The sequence below is a fragment of the Phaenicophaeus curvirostris genome, chromosome 5, assembly GCF_032191515.1.
Source record: "Phaenicophaeus curvirostris isolate KB17595 chromosome 5, BPBGC_Pcur_1.0, whole genome shotgun sequence".
NCBI classification, from domain to species: domain Eukaryota; kingdom Metazoa; phylum Chordata; class Aves; order Cuculiformes; family Cuculidae; genus Phaenicophaeus; species Phaenicophaeus curvirostris.
The window spans coordinates 30,247,562-30,263,006 of NC_091396.1; the positions used below are offsets into that span (position 1 = coordinate 30,247,562).

The following is a 15,445-nucleotide window of genomic DNA, read 5'->3' on the forward strand; positions in this document are numbered from 1 at the left end:
ATACTTTCTTCTAAGTGATAGTGAAGCAAGTCACTAGAACTCCATATGGAAAGTATATTCATAAGCACAATAACCAGGAATGCTGACATATCGTAAAGTTTCAAGCCATGAAAAATGAGTAAACTGTTTCAGAAATTATATTAAGCTATTATACTACTATAATCTCAGCATCTATTTTTAATCCCTTTTAGTAACACTGAAGTAATTTGATTTATGGTCCTAAACTTACATTCATGGATCCAAACCTGCTCTTAGTAACTGGTGCAATACAATGAAATCATCAGGGAAGTAAAATATGATGCTTTGCTCATTATTTGTATTGTCAGGAAGGCACTACAATGTTAAGTACAATAGCTAATTTTGCAAAAAAAGCCAAGTTTGTAAAAGGTAGGATAGCGTATTTGCATAAAAAATTGCAAGCTGTTTATTCAGGGCTTTCAAAACAAAGTTATCTAACAATTATTTTGTACAGGAGTTGCTCTTTCTTTTCTATTTTTCAATAAAAATATTCAATATTTCAATAAAATACAGAAATTGAAAAACAGAAAACAACTGAGTAATTTAAATTAATTTTCCACCTTTAAAAGTTTCTAACTCACCAAAAACTCTCTTGTGCATCTAATGCTTCAACATAAATCTCAAAAAACTTATGTTTTTTAACATAGTTCTGTATTTTGAATCATGCAAAATTAATCTTCTACACACTACATAATTCACAAAATATATCTAAATATAATCTTGTATGAAAGATACAATCTTGCATTTTCTGAGATAACCTAGGTGTATTTGAAGTTTTACTGTGCAGACATAGTTAATTACATTGAGTAGTTAATTTTCAGCAGAATGGATATTCCACAGTGTATAATAAATGAGTGGTTGGTGACAAGTTTCTTTTTCTAATGAGCTGGTTGTGATTTTCACAAAAAGTGGTGAGAAGTGAGGGTGAAGTACAGCCAGGTTCCTTGGCTCAAAGGAGATTGAAAGAATTGTCCTTTATATCATAGATAACACAATACCTACTGAGAAAAGGCAAGAAATAAAACCAGGAGCTTATTGCCAATCACTAAGTCATTAATTTCACTTCCTCCTTAAATAAGGCCAAAGAAGTCTTTTTGGAATGAGGGTCAGGGGATAAAAAAGTAGATGTTCAAAAACTGCACAAATGAGTATTCTTTAGAAAAGATGGAGAAACACAAAAAGAAGGGGATGCAATCGAAGCAAAACAACCTGTCTTAGTGAAACAGAAAACTCTGGGAGTAAAGCAGTAGTTGTAAAATTATCTTGGAGGTGAGAAGTAGCAACAATTTATGAAAGCCAACAAGTTATTTGTATACAAATTGTTACAAATTTCAGAAGAAACAGGAAGAAACAAAGGGAATTCCAAAAGAAACCACCACATCAATGAGTGACAGCAAGTAACTCTGTTTCTTTAATTTCAGACATTTACCCTTTTCCTGAAACACAGAAAACATTATAGCACAGTATTTCACATAGTCATTGTACTTTAATGTGTATGTACTGCAAATATAAGAAATACATATTTGCATGTGTATCTCTCACTGATCAGGAATCACTGCATAAGGAGCCTCTTTTTATATATATAAATATATATAATAAAAATATATATAAATATATATATATAAAAGAAAAAGTCCTTATATTTTATTTTTTATATATTTTATTTTTTATATATATAAGAAAATAGCTTTATAAGAAAACATCTTTATATATAATTATTTTATTTTCTTTATTGAGGCCACTTCTGTGGATTGTACATGCAGAACTAATAACCACTTCCATGGGAAAATGCAAACACACTTATAATAAAACATAGAATATCATTCCTCAAGAATGAAGTCCTATATCTGATGAAACTAGGAATTTCTGATACACTGTTGTGTATTAGTTGCTGCATTTTCCCTTGCTATCTTCTCATGTAATTCTGAATAAAAAGAAGTTCAATAAAACAGCAACCATTTCTCTTACCGGAGTGAGTGCTCCTTCTGCTTGAGCCTCCATTGGACTTGTAGGGGTGGCTGCAAGAAGCTGTTCAGCAGCTCCGGACAGAAGTTCCAGTTTATCTGTAAGCTGTTCAGAAGCAGCAGGATGACACTCCATGGTGAGAACAAACTCTACCCTTGAGGTTTGGTTCTTGGCATGGACACTGTTTTCTGCCCAACCACCCTGTCTGGGCTGCCTTTCTGGAGGGGTCTCCTCTAGGACTTGTAGTACCTCTGGCTCTTCATCTGAGGGGCTTCCAGTCATTTTGTGCCCTAAAGCCTCATTTGTCCTGAAGTCCTGCAAATCCCGTTCCTTATCTATTATCACCCACTCCTTAGAATCAACCTCCTGCCTGCAGGAGCTTAAGTTGACAGCTACAAATCCATTGCTAATAACACCGTCAACATGTTCTGGAGAACTAGCTGACACAGGCTTTGAAGCATCTGGAAGATATTCATCATAGTGCCAAACGTGGTCCATGCAGGCAGTCATGGGAGCAGGAACAGGTGTTTTCTGTGGAACAGCAGCAACAGAAGTCTCTGCCGCAGCATTTAACTCTTTCTGCTTCTTCTCCAAGCTTAAGAAAAGAAGTTAATATACTAATTAGTTAAGAAATAATTAAATAATTACATTTGATTGTTTTCAATAGAGGAAAGTAGATTTATATAAAAATTTGTTGTCATATTACAGAACAATCTACAGTGGTCGAAAGACCTACAAACTGAGAGAAATAACTCCAGCGTCAGGTAAAAGTGAGCAAATAGCCATAGAAATTTTCACAGATTTTGTGAATATGTACCAACTCAGTGGTGAGGCTACCACCAGATGTCCTGTACTTAATTTGTGCTACAAAGCAGAGACTTGAAGCAGAACAGAAGAAACAGATGTCTCCAGCAGCAGTTAGTAGATGATTTGACAAAGAATGTTATTGATTGTTTGGATTGATTCCTTATTTCTGCTTTACATAACTTACTTCCTCAAACAAATTCGTATTCCTAATGCCCTATGACATATTTAGAAGGATTTTGCCACTGTCAGCATCTCAGCTGTCTTCCATTGTCCCCACTCAGCCTCTGCCTTTCAGTCAGATTTCGCTGTGTCCTTCTCTCCTTTTTCTTTCTACACAGAGGCAAATTGATTGGAGCTGTTGTCTCTTCTCCACCTTCAAATTAGATTTTAAGACCTCTTCTATCAAGCTTTTTATGTTGGAGCAACACCTTTGGGCATAACTAAACCTCCTGCAAGAAGGCAGATTTCTAACTTTACTTCATAACTCCACTTCTTGTAAACTGTTTTTCTCGTGTCATAGGATCTAATCCCATACTACCTCTATTTAGTAGCTGGTGTCATCATTCTCATTTAGGATGAGCTGTACTGTCAAGAGTACCCCCCTTAAGAAAAAGGTCATAAACATCAGGGTTACAGAACTAGGTCTTGAAACAGGAAACTCAAGTGTGAAAGTTTCTTTACCAGGCCTCAAGAAATTTATCAGTGTCTGGCTTTGACTCCAACGTTAGACGCTTCTCCAGCTCAAAGCTGTGAATTGAACGTAACTTTCGCACCAGTGGGACATCTCTGTCTAGCTGGGTGGTCTCCGAGCGAACACGAATTGGAGAACTGAGACTTGGTGCATTAAGCAATCCATTTACTGGCCCATGGCTGTTCTCATCCTCTGTAGCAGCCTGTGCAAAAAGTAAGGTAAAAAAGATTAACTGACTAGGAACGGCAAAACAAGAGGAAGATGAAGTACTATGTAGTGAATAAATGCCATCCAGGTTTTTAGCCAGAGATAAGTCAATTTGTATTTTGAATGGTCCTTAAGTTCATGCCATAGTTAAGGTAGTTTAGACATGCTCTTCAGCACTTACCTACAACAAACAAAACACTAGTAATATACTAGTTCTGGGCAGGTCTGAGAACAGGAGTCTCAAATGCCCAGTGACAGACTTAAGTTTAGCCTGATATTTCATTCCCATCTCTGAAATTTTCTTTATTAATACTCTGGAACCCAGCACTTAGTAGCATCTTCAGTCTGCTTTACAGTCAAGTACTCTTATTAAAGAGAAGTTAGTTTCCAGGCTGTCTTTATGATTCTCTAAATCATATAACACTATTGCACTAAATTTACTCAATATTTCTGTGACTTAGCCCTATGCTTTAATCCAACTGCATTCCATCTTGTACGCTAACCGGACATGATTTGGAGGTAGGAAATCATTACCATCCTTCGTTTCAACAGACATAACTAATAGAAATTACCTTTCTTTAAAACAGAGCAGTCTCTTTTCTACCTCTTTGGTAAAAACCAAACAAACACATAAGAACATTTGAAATAATAGAAAAAACAGGTTGGAATAGACCCACAGGATCATCGAGTCCAACCGTTCCTATCAAACACTAAACCATGCCCCTTAGCACCTCGTCCACCTGTGCCTTAAACACCTCCAGGGAAGGTGAATCAACCACCTCCCTGGGTAGCCTGTTCCAGTGCCCAATGACCCTTTCTGTGAAAAATTTTTTCCTAATGTCCAGCCTAAATCTTCCCTGGCGGAGCTTGAGGCCATTCCCTCTTGTCCTATCCCCCGTCACTTAGGAGAAGAGGCCAGCACCCTCCTCTCTACAACCTCCTTTCAGGTAGTTGTAGAGAGCAATGAGGTCTCCCCTCAGCCTCCTCTTCTCCAGGCTAAACAATCCCAGCTCTCTCAGCCGCTCCTCATAAGGCCTGTTCTCCAGCCCCTTCACCAGCTTCATTGCTCTTCTCTGGACTTGCTCCAGAACCTCAACATCCTTCTTGTGGTGAGGAGCCCAGAACTGAACACAGTATTCGAGGAGCGGTCTCACCAGTGCAGAACACAGAGGGAGAATAACCTCCCTGGACCTGCTGGTCACACTGTTTCTGATCCAAGCCAAGATGCCATTGGCCTTCTTGGCCACCTGGGCACACTGCTGGCTCATGTTCAGTCAGCTGTCAATCAACACCCCCAGGTGCCTCTCCTCCAGGCAGCTTTCTAGCCAGACTTCTCCTAGTCTGTAGCACTGCATAGGGTTGTTGTGCCCCAAGTGCAGGACCCGGCATTTGGCCTTGTTAAACCTCATGCCATTTGACTCAGCCCAGTGGTCCAGCCTGTTCGGATCCCTTTGCAGAGCCTCCCGACCCTCCAGCAGATCGACACTTCCACCCAGCTTAGTGTCGTCCGCAAACTTGCTAAGGGTGCACTCGATGCCTTCATCCAGGTCATTGATGAAGACATTGAACAGGGCTGGACCCAGCACTGAGCCCTGGGGAACCCCACTTGTAACTGGCCTCCAGCTGGATTTCACACCATTTACCACCACTCTCTGGGCCCGGCCATCCAACCAGTTTTCCACCCAGGAGAGCGTGCGCCTGTCCAGGCCAGAGGCTGACAGTTTCTCAATCAGAATGCTGTGAGAAACTGTGTCAAAGGCTTTACTGAAGTCCCCTACCTGCTAAGAAAACATGAAAAACTCATTCCCCCAAGCTCAGGCAGGCTCAGTTTTCTCACTGCTTATCAACTACCTTTAGCCTGTATTCACATAATCCACTCCTCTTCTAATCCTGCCCTACTAATGCTGGCTGCCAGCAATCCTTTTTGCAGGAGATCAGTGTTGGGGCTGACCTGGGATCATACTCTTAGATGCCAACAGTTTGAACTACAGCTGAACTGCTAGGACACGTATGGTGGAATGGTATGAAATGGGGATCTCTGGGACATCAATACTTTCTGTGACTTATGCTACCAGTACTGGGGTAACTAAGAACTACTATAAAGACTATAAAGACTGAAGTCCAGGATGACCACATCCACAGCCTTTCCCTCATCCAGCAGCCGAGTCACTTTATCACAGAAGGCGATCAGGTTTGTTTGGCAAGACCTGCCTTTTGTGAACCCGTGTTGACTGGGCCTGATCACCTGGTTCTCTTGCATGTGCTTCATGATAGCACTCAAGATCACCTGCTCCATGACTTTCCCTGGCACTGAGGTCAGACTGACAGCCCTGTAGTTCCCTGGATCCTCCCTGCAACCCTTCTTGTAGATGGGCACAACATCAGCCGGTCTCCAGTCCAGTGGAACTTCCCCAGTCTTCCAGGACTGTTGGAAGATGATGGAAAGGGGTTTGGCCAGCACATCCACCAGCTCCTTCAACACCCTTGGATGAATCCCATCTGGCCCCATAGACTTGTGGGTGTCTAGTCGGGCTAGCAAGGCTCTGACCACCTCCTCTTGGATCATGGGAGCCTCATTTTGCTCCTCTAGCTCCTGAGTTTGTACACAGACGGAACGACTTTCTTTACAATTAAAGACTGAGGCAAAGAAGGCATTAAGTACCTCAGCCTTTTCCTCATCCCCTGTCACTGTTGTTCCTTCTGCATCCAATAGGGACTGCATGGTCTCCCTAGTCCTCCTTTTACTATTTATATATTTATAGAAAGATTTTTTGTTATCTTTCACAGACTTTGTCAATCTGATTTCTAGTTGAGCCTCAGCCCTTCTGATTTTTTCTCTACACAATCTCACTTCCCTCCTGTAGTCCACCCAAGAGGCCACCCAAGAGGCCCTCTTCCAGAGCCCATAAATGTTTCTCTTCTTCTTGATATCACTCAAGATCTCTCTGTTCAACCAAGCTGGTTTTCTCCTCTGCCGGCTTTTTTTCCGGAACATGGGGATGGATTTCTCCTGAGCTGCTAGGATTTCCTTTTTGAAGAGCTCCCAGCCCTCATGGGCTCCCTTGCCCTTAAGTATTGTCTCCCATGAGACTTTGCCAACCAGCCTTCTGAAGAGTTCAAAGTCTGCCCTCTGGAAATTTAATGCTACCACCCTACTAACAACCCTCTTCACTTCACCTAGAACAGAAAACCCTATCATCTCATGATCACTTTGTCCTAGGTGTCCACCTGCTGCCACATCCCCCACAAGGCCTTCTCCGTTCACAAACAGCAGGTCCAGGAGGGCACCCTCCCTTGTTGGTTCATTCACCAGCTGTGCAAGGAAGATGTCTTTCACGCACTCCAGGAACCTCCTAGACTGCTTCCTTTCTGCTCTATTGTACTTCCAGCAGATATCAGGAAGATTGAAATCTCCCACAAGAATGAGAGGCATCAATCTAGAGATTAACCCCAGCTGTTTATAGAAGAGCTCATCACCTGCTTCTCCTTGGCTGGGCGGTCTGTAACAGACTCCCATCACAAAATCTACCTTCTGGTGGCCTCCTCTGATTTTAACCCACAGGCACTCAATCTCCTCATCGCCACAATCCATCTCAATGGTGTCCAAGTCCTCCCTTACAAAGAGGGCTACCCCGCCTCCTCTTCTGCCCTTCCTATCCCACCTGACGAGTTTGTACCCCACCATAGCTGTACTCCAGTTATATGAGTCGTCCCACCACGTTTCTGTGATGGCAACAACATCATAGGCTCCTTGCCCTACGACAGCTTCTGGCTCTTCCTTCTTGTTCCCCATGCTGCGTGCATTGGTGTAAATGCACTTCAGCTGAGCTGCCGAGCCTTCAGCCCTCTTAGAGGGAACAGAGTTCATTCCCAATTGCCTGGTAACTGGAGTAGCTAGCTCCAGAGTGCCCGTATCTCCCTTAGCACCCTCAGGTGTGTTCTCCACCACTTTCTGTGTGGTGAGGTACTGGTGGTCCACACCAGCACACCCTCTCTGAATCACCATTGCCCCACATCCAGGCTCATTCCTGTCTAGCCTGGGCTCAACCTCCTCCCCCTTCACATCTAGTTTAAAGCTCGGTTTATGAGCTTAGCTAGGTTTTTAGCAAGGGCTTTAGCCCCGCTAGGAGACACACGTGTCCCATCCTTAGCAAGAAAGCCTGGGGGTGCGTGAGCCACCCCATGACCAAAGAAGCCAAAGCCCCTCTCCTCACACCAGGCTCGGAGCCAGGCATTAATTGAATTCTTCTTCCTGACCTCCCGCTCCTCTCTATTTAGCCTTGGGATGGAGTAGAATACTATTTGTGCCCCAGAGCCCTCCATCATTTTCCCAATGGCCCTGAAGTCATTCTTGATGGTTTTGGTCTTTTTGTTTACTAGATCATTGTTACCAGTCTGGACTACTATCAGAGGATAGTAGTCTATCTCGTGGACCAGGGAAGGAAGTTTTCTAGCTACCTCCTTCACTGATGGCCCCGTAAGCAGCAGACCTCTCTGTGGAGCGGGTCCGGTCTGCAAATGGGTCCCTCCGTTCCTTTTAGGAGAGAGTCCCCTACAACAATCACCCTCCTCTTCTTCTTAATGGAGGATGTTTTTATCTTTTTCTGAGGACGGTGCGGCCTAGGGAAGGATTCTAGGCTGTGAGAGCCATCATCCTCATCCTCAGGCTTGGATTCCACCTGCAGCACCTGGTACTTGTTCACCAGGGGGATCTGGGGTTTTGGTGTCTGGGTGAGGGGAGCAGGTTTCTTTCATCTGGCAGGAACTTGCTGCCATTCCCAATCTCTTGTAACCCCATCCTTGCAGTTTGCAGGTGGATGGTGTTTGGACACAAACACCATGCCTTCTTCTTTCCCACAATATATTTTTCCTAGAAAACAAGAAGTAACAGCCTCAAAACTAGATAGCTCTCCTAGCAAAGAACATTTCAGCAGCAGATCCCTCTTCAAGTTCAAAACATTTTTTATGTCAAGAAACAGGGCTACATTTGACTAAGTATGAAATTATGTGATTGTGAGCAAGGGAGACAGGAACCACTTTTCAGAGGCCGCTTCTCAAAATGAGGCAGTATTGTCTTCTGAAGACTAGCCATAAACCATTTTGTGTCAGTATAAATGTATCACATCTTCCGGTGACAAAACCAGCAACTGTACTTAATGGGTACTGCCAATCACACTGTCCATCTGGCAACTGAAGAATAACATTAAATCAGTTTTTCTGTATTCAGTATCTAAATTCTACACATGCAAGACGCATGAAATTTGCTTTGGATTCATTCAGTGATCAAGAATTAAAATCACACCTGAAGAACATGAATAAACTGCAAAGAATATCAAGTGTAAAATTATCAGCAATATACTATTCATCATAAAGACCTGATAAAGTGACACAAGGCCCAAAAGCTTGTCTGCTTCTCCAAGGATATAAACTGCTTTAATGGTGTTAGATCCACCATAAATCTTGTTTTCCTAGACCATTTTGGCTAATCAGTACCGAGTGTCAGTAAGACTGCAGTACTAATTATAACTTACGGGCACTATGAGGACAGGAAACTGTTCAGAAATGGTCATTACAATGCAGATTTGTAAATACCTTACAGATTCCTAGTTTTATTTTGTTTCTGTTTGCATCCATTTCTTCCCAAACATCTTTTTCCTGAGGAAGCTGATGCCCAGGGGACCCAGGTAGTTTTTCCGGTGAGACACCAACAGGAATACCATTCTCTCCATCACTGAGTTGCTCATCAGGAAATACTTCATCCGTGTTTTCCCGCAGCAAATCTCCTGGGATAGGAGTGGCATTGGCAATCCTACAAAAAAAAATAAACAAGATAAAAACTTCGAGGCTTTAATCTTTAATATATTTCTTGAAATTACTTTCTATTCTATTAAGAGAAACAAACAAAAAAACACATTACAAACAAAAGTATGCTACTGCAGAAAACAAAATCACAGAATTATAGAATCACTAGGTTGGAAAAGACCCACCGGATCATCGAGTCCAACCATTCCTATCAAATACTAAATCATGCCCCTAAGCACCTCATCCACCCATCCCTTAAACACCTCCAGGGAAGGTGACTCACCCCCTCCCTGGGCAGCCTGTTCCAGTGCCCAATGAACCTTTCTGTGAATACGACACTTTCTGTGAAATATTTTAAATTATTTAGTATTAAATAACCCTTATTCTTGGCTTTCACGACTTCTCTTTCTTTAATTCAGGCACAAAACAAAAGTTGTAACTAAAAAAGAATAATTAAAAGATTTTTTTTTCAACATTCTCCAAGCAATTTCTGAGAAAATTTGTTGGGGATCACGTCCAGGCTCAACTCTGCTCCTGACTCTTCTACGCATATTACGCCATACTAAAGAATTAATGGCAACTTCCATAATATAGTTTCCTTTTCCTCAAAATTTTGTAGAATAACAAAACATACTGTGTAAGGAAAAGAGATCACTTAGCAAATTAAATGCAATTTTAATCACTATTCTTATCAAAGTGCTATTTTGGTCATATTATTTCTAATCAAAACATAAGCATAATGCTAACCAAAGTGAATGGTCAGAAGGCCAATTACAAGTAATTCCATTACAGTATCCAAAATTTTTAACTGTAGCCAAGACTACAGTGTCATGCTTAGTGTGATAGTGGGTCTGATTCAGACACCAAATCCCTGCCAAATATTACACCCCACACCTGTATAATATTAACATCAGTTAATGTCTTGACTGACTTTTATTTTAACTCTTTTGTTTTAAAATTACCTTGAAATATCAGGTATTTGATATATTCTACATTGAATTCTGGTGTTTCAGCCTTGTTAGACTGTTAAAAACTCCCATGCCATAACTTTCATGACTTTTAGATAGAAAGCTGATGAACTCAAGGCCTAGAAATGGCACAAAGTCTTCCTCCTCACCCATAAGCATCTCTCATATTTTCCAATCCCCCGAGATGAGTACGGGTATTATAAAACATCATATGTCATCCAACTTACTTAATTACAGAAAGTTTTAAAGACCACATTGAATTTTATTTTAAACACAACCAAAATCTATTTCCAAATTTCCTAAAAAGATCCATTAATTTTTCAAAGTTATATGGAAACTGCAGTTAGTAGTTTATTCCAAGCTTACAGAAAGCAATGGGTTTATTTCCATGCAGCTGAACCCAGCATGCATCATTTAGTTTACAAAATATGATTTAGCAAAGGATGGACTAGCAAATTTACAATTTCCTGCACTATTTCTTTTATTGCTATAAATTTAGGACTGTAGTGCTGATCTTCCAGGACAGCATAAACAGAAACCCTAAAAAGGTAAATACTTGAAATGTTCCCAGCCTTTCACTCCTCTATTTATTCAACATCCCACAGAAAAATCTAAATGATGGAAATAATTTCCCTTTGGTACTCTGTGGCTGTTTTTTATGAGACCACAATAAACATATGTACCCAATTGCAGCCGGAGTAAGACGAGTATGTAACTGAGGTGTGGTTGAAGTTGTTGTTGTTGTCAGAGAGCCATCAGTTCCACTCTTCTCCCAGTCAAAAGGGTCGCTTTCAATAACCCCAAATGTTTTCATGCTGTTGTCAAACACAGACATGAGAAGCTAAAAATAAAGAAGAAGTTAATAAACTTTATTTTGTCTAAAAGACCAAGCAATTAATAAATAACCCTCTGTAATACTTTAACATGTCTATTCTTTATGATTGACTGACAATGATTTTCAAAAAACGGGGCATAGTTCTTCATATTAACCATTTCTCATTTGCCAAGCTTGCAAGGTCAAGATATGCAAAATTCTGTTTTATTTTTTAAAAAATCCCCAAAACAACATATCTGTGCTTTTATCAGTAAAGAAAAGCTAAGAAATAGATAAAAGGCTTCCATAAAAGACAGAAAGACCCACACAAACAGGCAGGCATGATGGTATTGCTGCAGAATATTATCTGATATCTCTCTAGCAGAGGAAAATAAAAGAACATACCAGGCCCAACACAAAAAACCCAAACAAGACTAACCCTATAGCACAGGAACCAAGAGTGGGAGGGGAGACACAAAGAGATGGTTATAGAACACATTCTAACCTGTCACAGTGAGACAAGGCTCAGCTCAATCACTTCATTGAGTATGAGAGGACGCATGTTCGAATATAGACGTTTTCTTACCCTTGTATGGAAAATGTTGGCGTGCGTCAGTCCACAACACTTTTGTCTGTGGACCAGTTTTTAGCTAATGACAAGATCACTGTGCTTGAGCACCAAGTCTGTTCACCAGACCTGGCTCCCTCTTCCCAAAGATCAAGTCAGTGCACAAAGAAGCCCATTTTTTCTTGATAGTAGATGTGAAAGTAAAAACAACAGATAGGTGGAATTGCTTTGAATATCAGCAGCAATGTAGGCAGCTGTGTGTCAGTCATAAGGAAACTGTTTTGAAAGTGATCATAGTTCATTTTCTTCATTTGTCAAATAAAAAGTGTTACCGGTGCAGTCTCATTTTTTTTGTGTCAGACCTCATATTGGGTAACACCATTAAAAACCAAAGAAATAAATGAGGAGTACATAGATTTGCTAATTCACAGATTTCTGTCATTTAGAAACACGTATAATTACTTTATCTAATGTTGACATTCACCCCACAGAAATGTCACACTGGAAACTTTCCACCTTCATTTTATGCTGTGAAAAGCCATCTAGAATAGCTTGCATCCATAACAGAGAAAGACGTGGCATCTACTTTCCTCTCCCTTTGGAAAATCTTTGTGTCCTTCTAGCTACTTGCGGGAAGGCCATGTCCACATTACATCATCTCTTACTGTGTAATATTTCTAAAACTAATCTATTTTTGCCTTAAAGCTAAAACTCTAGTTTTCTTTCTTTCTTCCAGTTACAATGCTGAAAATTTTTCTCTGGCCTCCTTTAAAAACATATGCAAAATGGGAAGTTTGGATCATTCTTCCTGTATAAAGTGATCATATCCATTTTATCCTTACTCTCAAGTATCTTCAGTGTGTCATTTATCCCAGTCCAGTTCTGAAACCCTTCTGAACTGCACAAAGCCATAGTTCACTCGCCTTCTCATATGTACTCTCCTTTATTGTCCTCTTCTTAAAGCAGTCTCTCTGAAGTAATTTTTAAGGTCATTCCCCTTCAAACCTTTTCTACAATTCCTGCTATATTGCGAACACAAACTCAAATGCTTAATGATGCCAGGAGGCTGAGACAGTATGTGCGTAAATACCTGAATAAAACAAATATATCTGACATTGCCAACTCAAACATGGATTCTGGGCCTATGTCTTGAGCTTTCTAGACTGTAAACTCTTCAAAGCAGCAATCTTGACCGTGTACATTATGATCAGGCACTGAACAATAAATACGAACAAAGAATTGTACATATTGAAGGTATGAATAGCATTGCTACGTCAAATGCTAGTTAAGAGAGACCAGAGCTTAAATGAACACAGAAAGTAAAGCACTTTCTTACTGGTCCAAAAAAACGTAGCCTGCTCCGGTCTAAAGCACATGAGCAAGACTGTGTTGGAATGGTCAGGCTGCAGCTACACAACTGCAAACATCCTGCAACCAACCAAAGGACTGTAAATTACTGAACTGTCTCTCATGAAGAAATTGTCCTGGTACTATGTTAAACCCTGAGCGCATGTGCTGGCTTAGATGTAAGTAGAAAAAAAAAGGTTTTGCAAAAATATGTTTGTGTATGTGTTTTATCATTCATGATATATAATGTAAATAAAGCAGTTTACAATCAAGGTTTTTCTATGCATTATCAAATTTTTGGCAATCAGTAATTTTTACCACAGAAGAAAAAAATAAATATGATCCATCTTTATACCTAGGCACACAAAAATCTCAAAAAACCTAATAATTTTCCTTGCTTAATTGTAAACTATAGGATAAATTTAATGGAAATATGTAACAGAAAATGAAAAAACACCAAAGGTATTTATTTTTCAGGAACACTGAACATTTTCAGTGTAAGATTTTTTTTTTTACATTCAAATTTGGTTGGGGTTTTTTGGTTGTCTTTTTGTTTTGTTTTGTTGGGGTTTTTTTGCAGAGTGTGCAGAAGAACATACATTTAGAGAAACTCGCTTCCTGATAGTAAATTAGGTATCTCTTGGGATTTTCAGTCCTTATTTCTAATCTTCTATATCTTGATTTCTTTGTTAATCTCACCAAGTAAAGCACAGGAATCATTCTTACATTCTTACAATCATTCTTACAATTCCAGAATTAGCCAGAATGATTTATTTATTCAGTTGCACAAATTCAGCTTGCACACCAGCAGAAAACCATTCCTTCTGGTTTTGCTGAGTTAGTGAGTTGAACAAATGCCCAGAGGCAGACAGTTAATGCAAGTGGGAAGCTGATAGGAATGTGTGTTTCTGGGAGTCAGAGGGAAGGCACACAGGGACAACTTCTCATTGCATGATGTTAGATCAGTTCAACTTCTCCCACAGTTCGTGAGAATGCAAAATCTCTCCCACCCTGCTTTTCCTGAGCATTCCTCTGCTGCTTTTGCACATAATATGGTTTAGAACAAAGTTCTGTCTTTGAGTTTTATTTATTTATACATCATGGGTAACACTGAGTGTATAAGAAACACACTCTATGGTACAGCCTCTTGGCACCTTACCACTGAGCTGAGGCTGTCTCTTTCAGCAGGCAATTCTCTCTTAAACAAAGAAATATGACTAGTTTTCTGACCATCTCTGTAGGCAATACTTTAGTCCTATAAGCCTTCCATGGCTGTATGTTGTGCTCTAGTTGTTCATATTGTAGGTCCTGAGGTCCGGATTTAGGCAAACGGCCGGAATGACGACCACTGTGAAAACAATCTGATTGGTTTAATTAAAGAGCATCCACTAAAGGCTACAGTAGCAGGATAGCACCCAATCCTAATATAATAGTGGCTGGAAAGCAATTGCCAATTGTTTTTATAAACTTAACTGCCTTACTTTTCCCAAACTTAAAAAAATTACATCTTTGAACTGCAAAGTTGTGATGGCGCTAGGTGGTTATTAAAATAACTTTGTCGTGACACAATTCATAATCACTACCAGGACTACACAATGAAGTCAAATGAAATTGAAGATGAAACAGCATAAAATTCTTCTATTTAAAAATCAGAAAGGCAAAATAAGTAAAAATGTTTACCTGGTAATCAGGCTTGGTAAAGTAATCTAAATTAGAAATGTGATCCAGAAAGACATTGAATTCTTGAGGAAGATGTTTCACCATAAGTCTGTGCTCGTACCTTTCTTTAATGGAGCCCACTTGCTCCTAAGATAAAATAACACAATAAATGTTAACACAACTTCATTCTCTGCTACAACATAGTCACCTTTTATCTTACAGCCATTTAATACACTACTGACCAGAAAGATGGGTAAAGTAAGTACGTTACACCGAATAGTACTGAGGAAGGCCACTCTACATTAGACAGGAAGATAAAAGATTCTGTCCTTACCCTCAGTACAAATATAAAATATTGTACATACTTCATATTCAATATGATAAGTCATTTAATTTTCTGTTATGTTTGAACACTGCCTGATATCAAGGACTATCATCAGAACATTCCAACCCTTCTAAAAAGCATGTTTTGAAGATTTAAATATCCCATTGCATCATCTGAAGTTTAGTCATTTTTTGGTGTATGTTTGATCATCACAGTATATTGCATAAGATTAGTAAAGCCTGCTGAGTGTAAGACAAGGGAATCAAACCCAAAA

At 39.9% G+C, this 15,445-nt stretch overlaps 1 protein-coding gene across 1 annotated transcript in view; it reads right to left on the reverse strand.

The window, feature by feature from the left end:
- TTBK2 (tau tubulin kinase 2) overlaps nucleotides 1-15,445 on the reverse strand; it is an 89,342-nt gene that overhangs the window by 19,939 nt on the left and 53,958 nt on the right. Inside the window, exons 9-13 of the mRNA XM_069858158.1 lie at nucleotides 14,868-14,993; nucleotides 11,142-11,299; nucleotides 9,281-9,497; nucleotides 3,472-3,683; nucleotides 1,987-2,578 (exon numbers count right to left, since the gene is read on the reverse strand). Coding sequence (XP_069714259.1) covers nucleotides 1,987-2,578; nucleotides 3,472-3,683; nucleotides 9,281-9,497; nucleotides 11,142-11,299; nucleotides 14,868-14,993 — 1,305 coding nt within the window. The remainder of the gene's footprint in view (nucleotides 1-1,986; nucleotides 2,579-3,471; nucleotides 3,684-9,280; nucleotides 9,498-11,141; nucleotides 11,300-14,867; nucleotides 14,994-15,445) is intronic.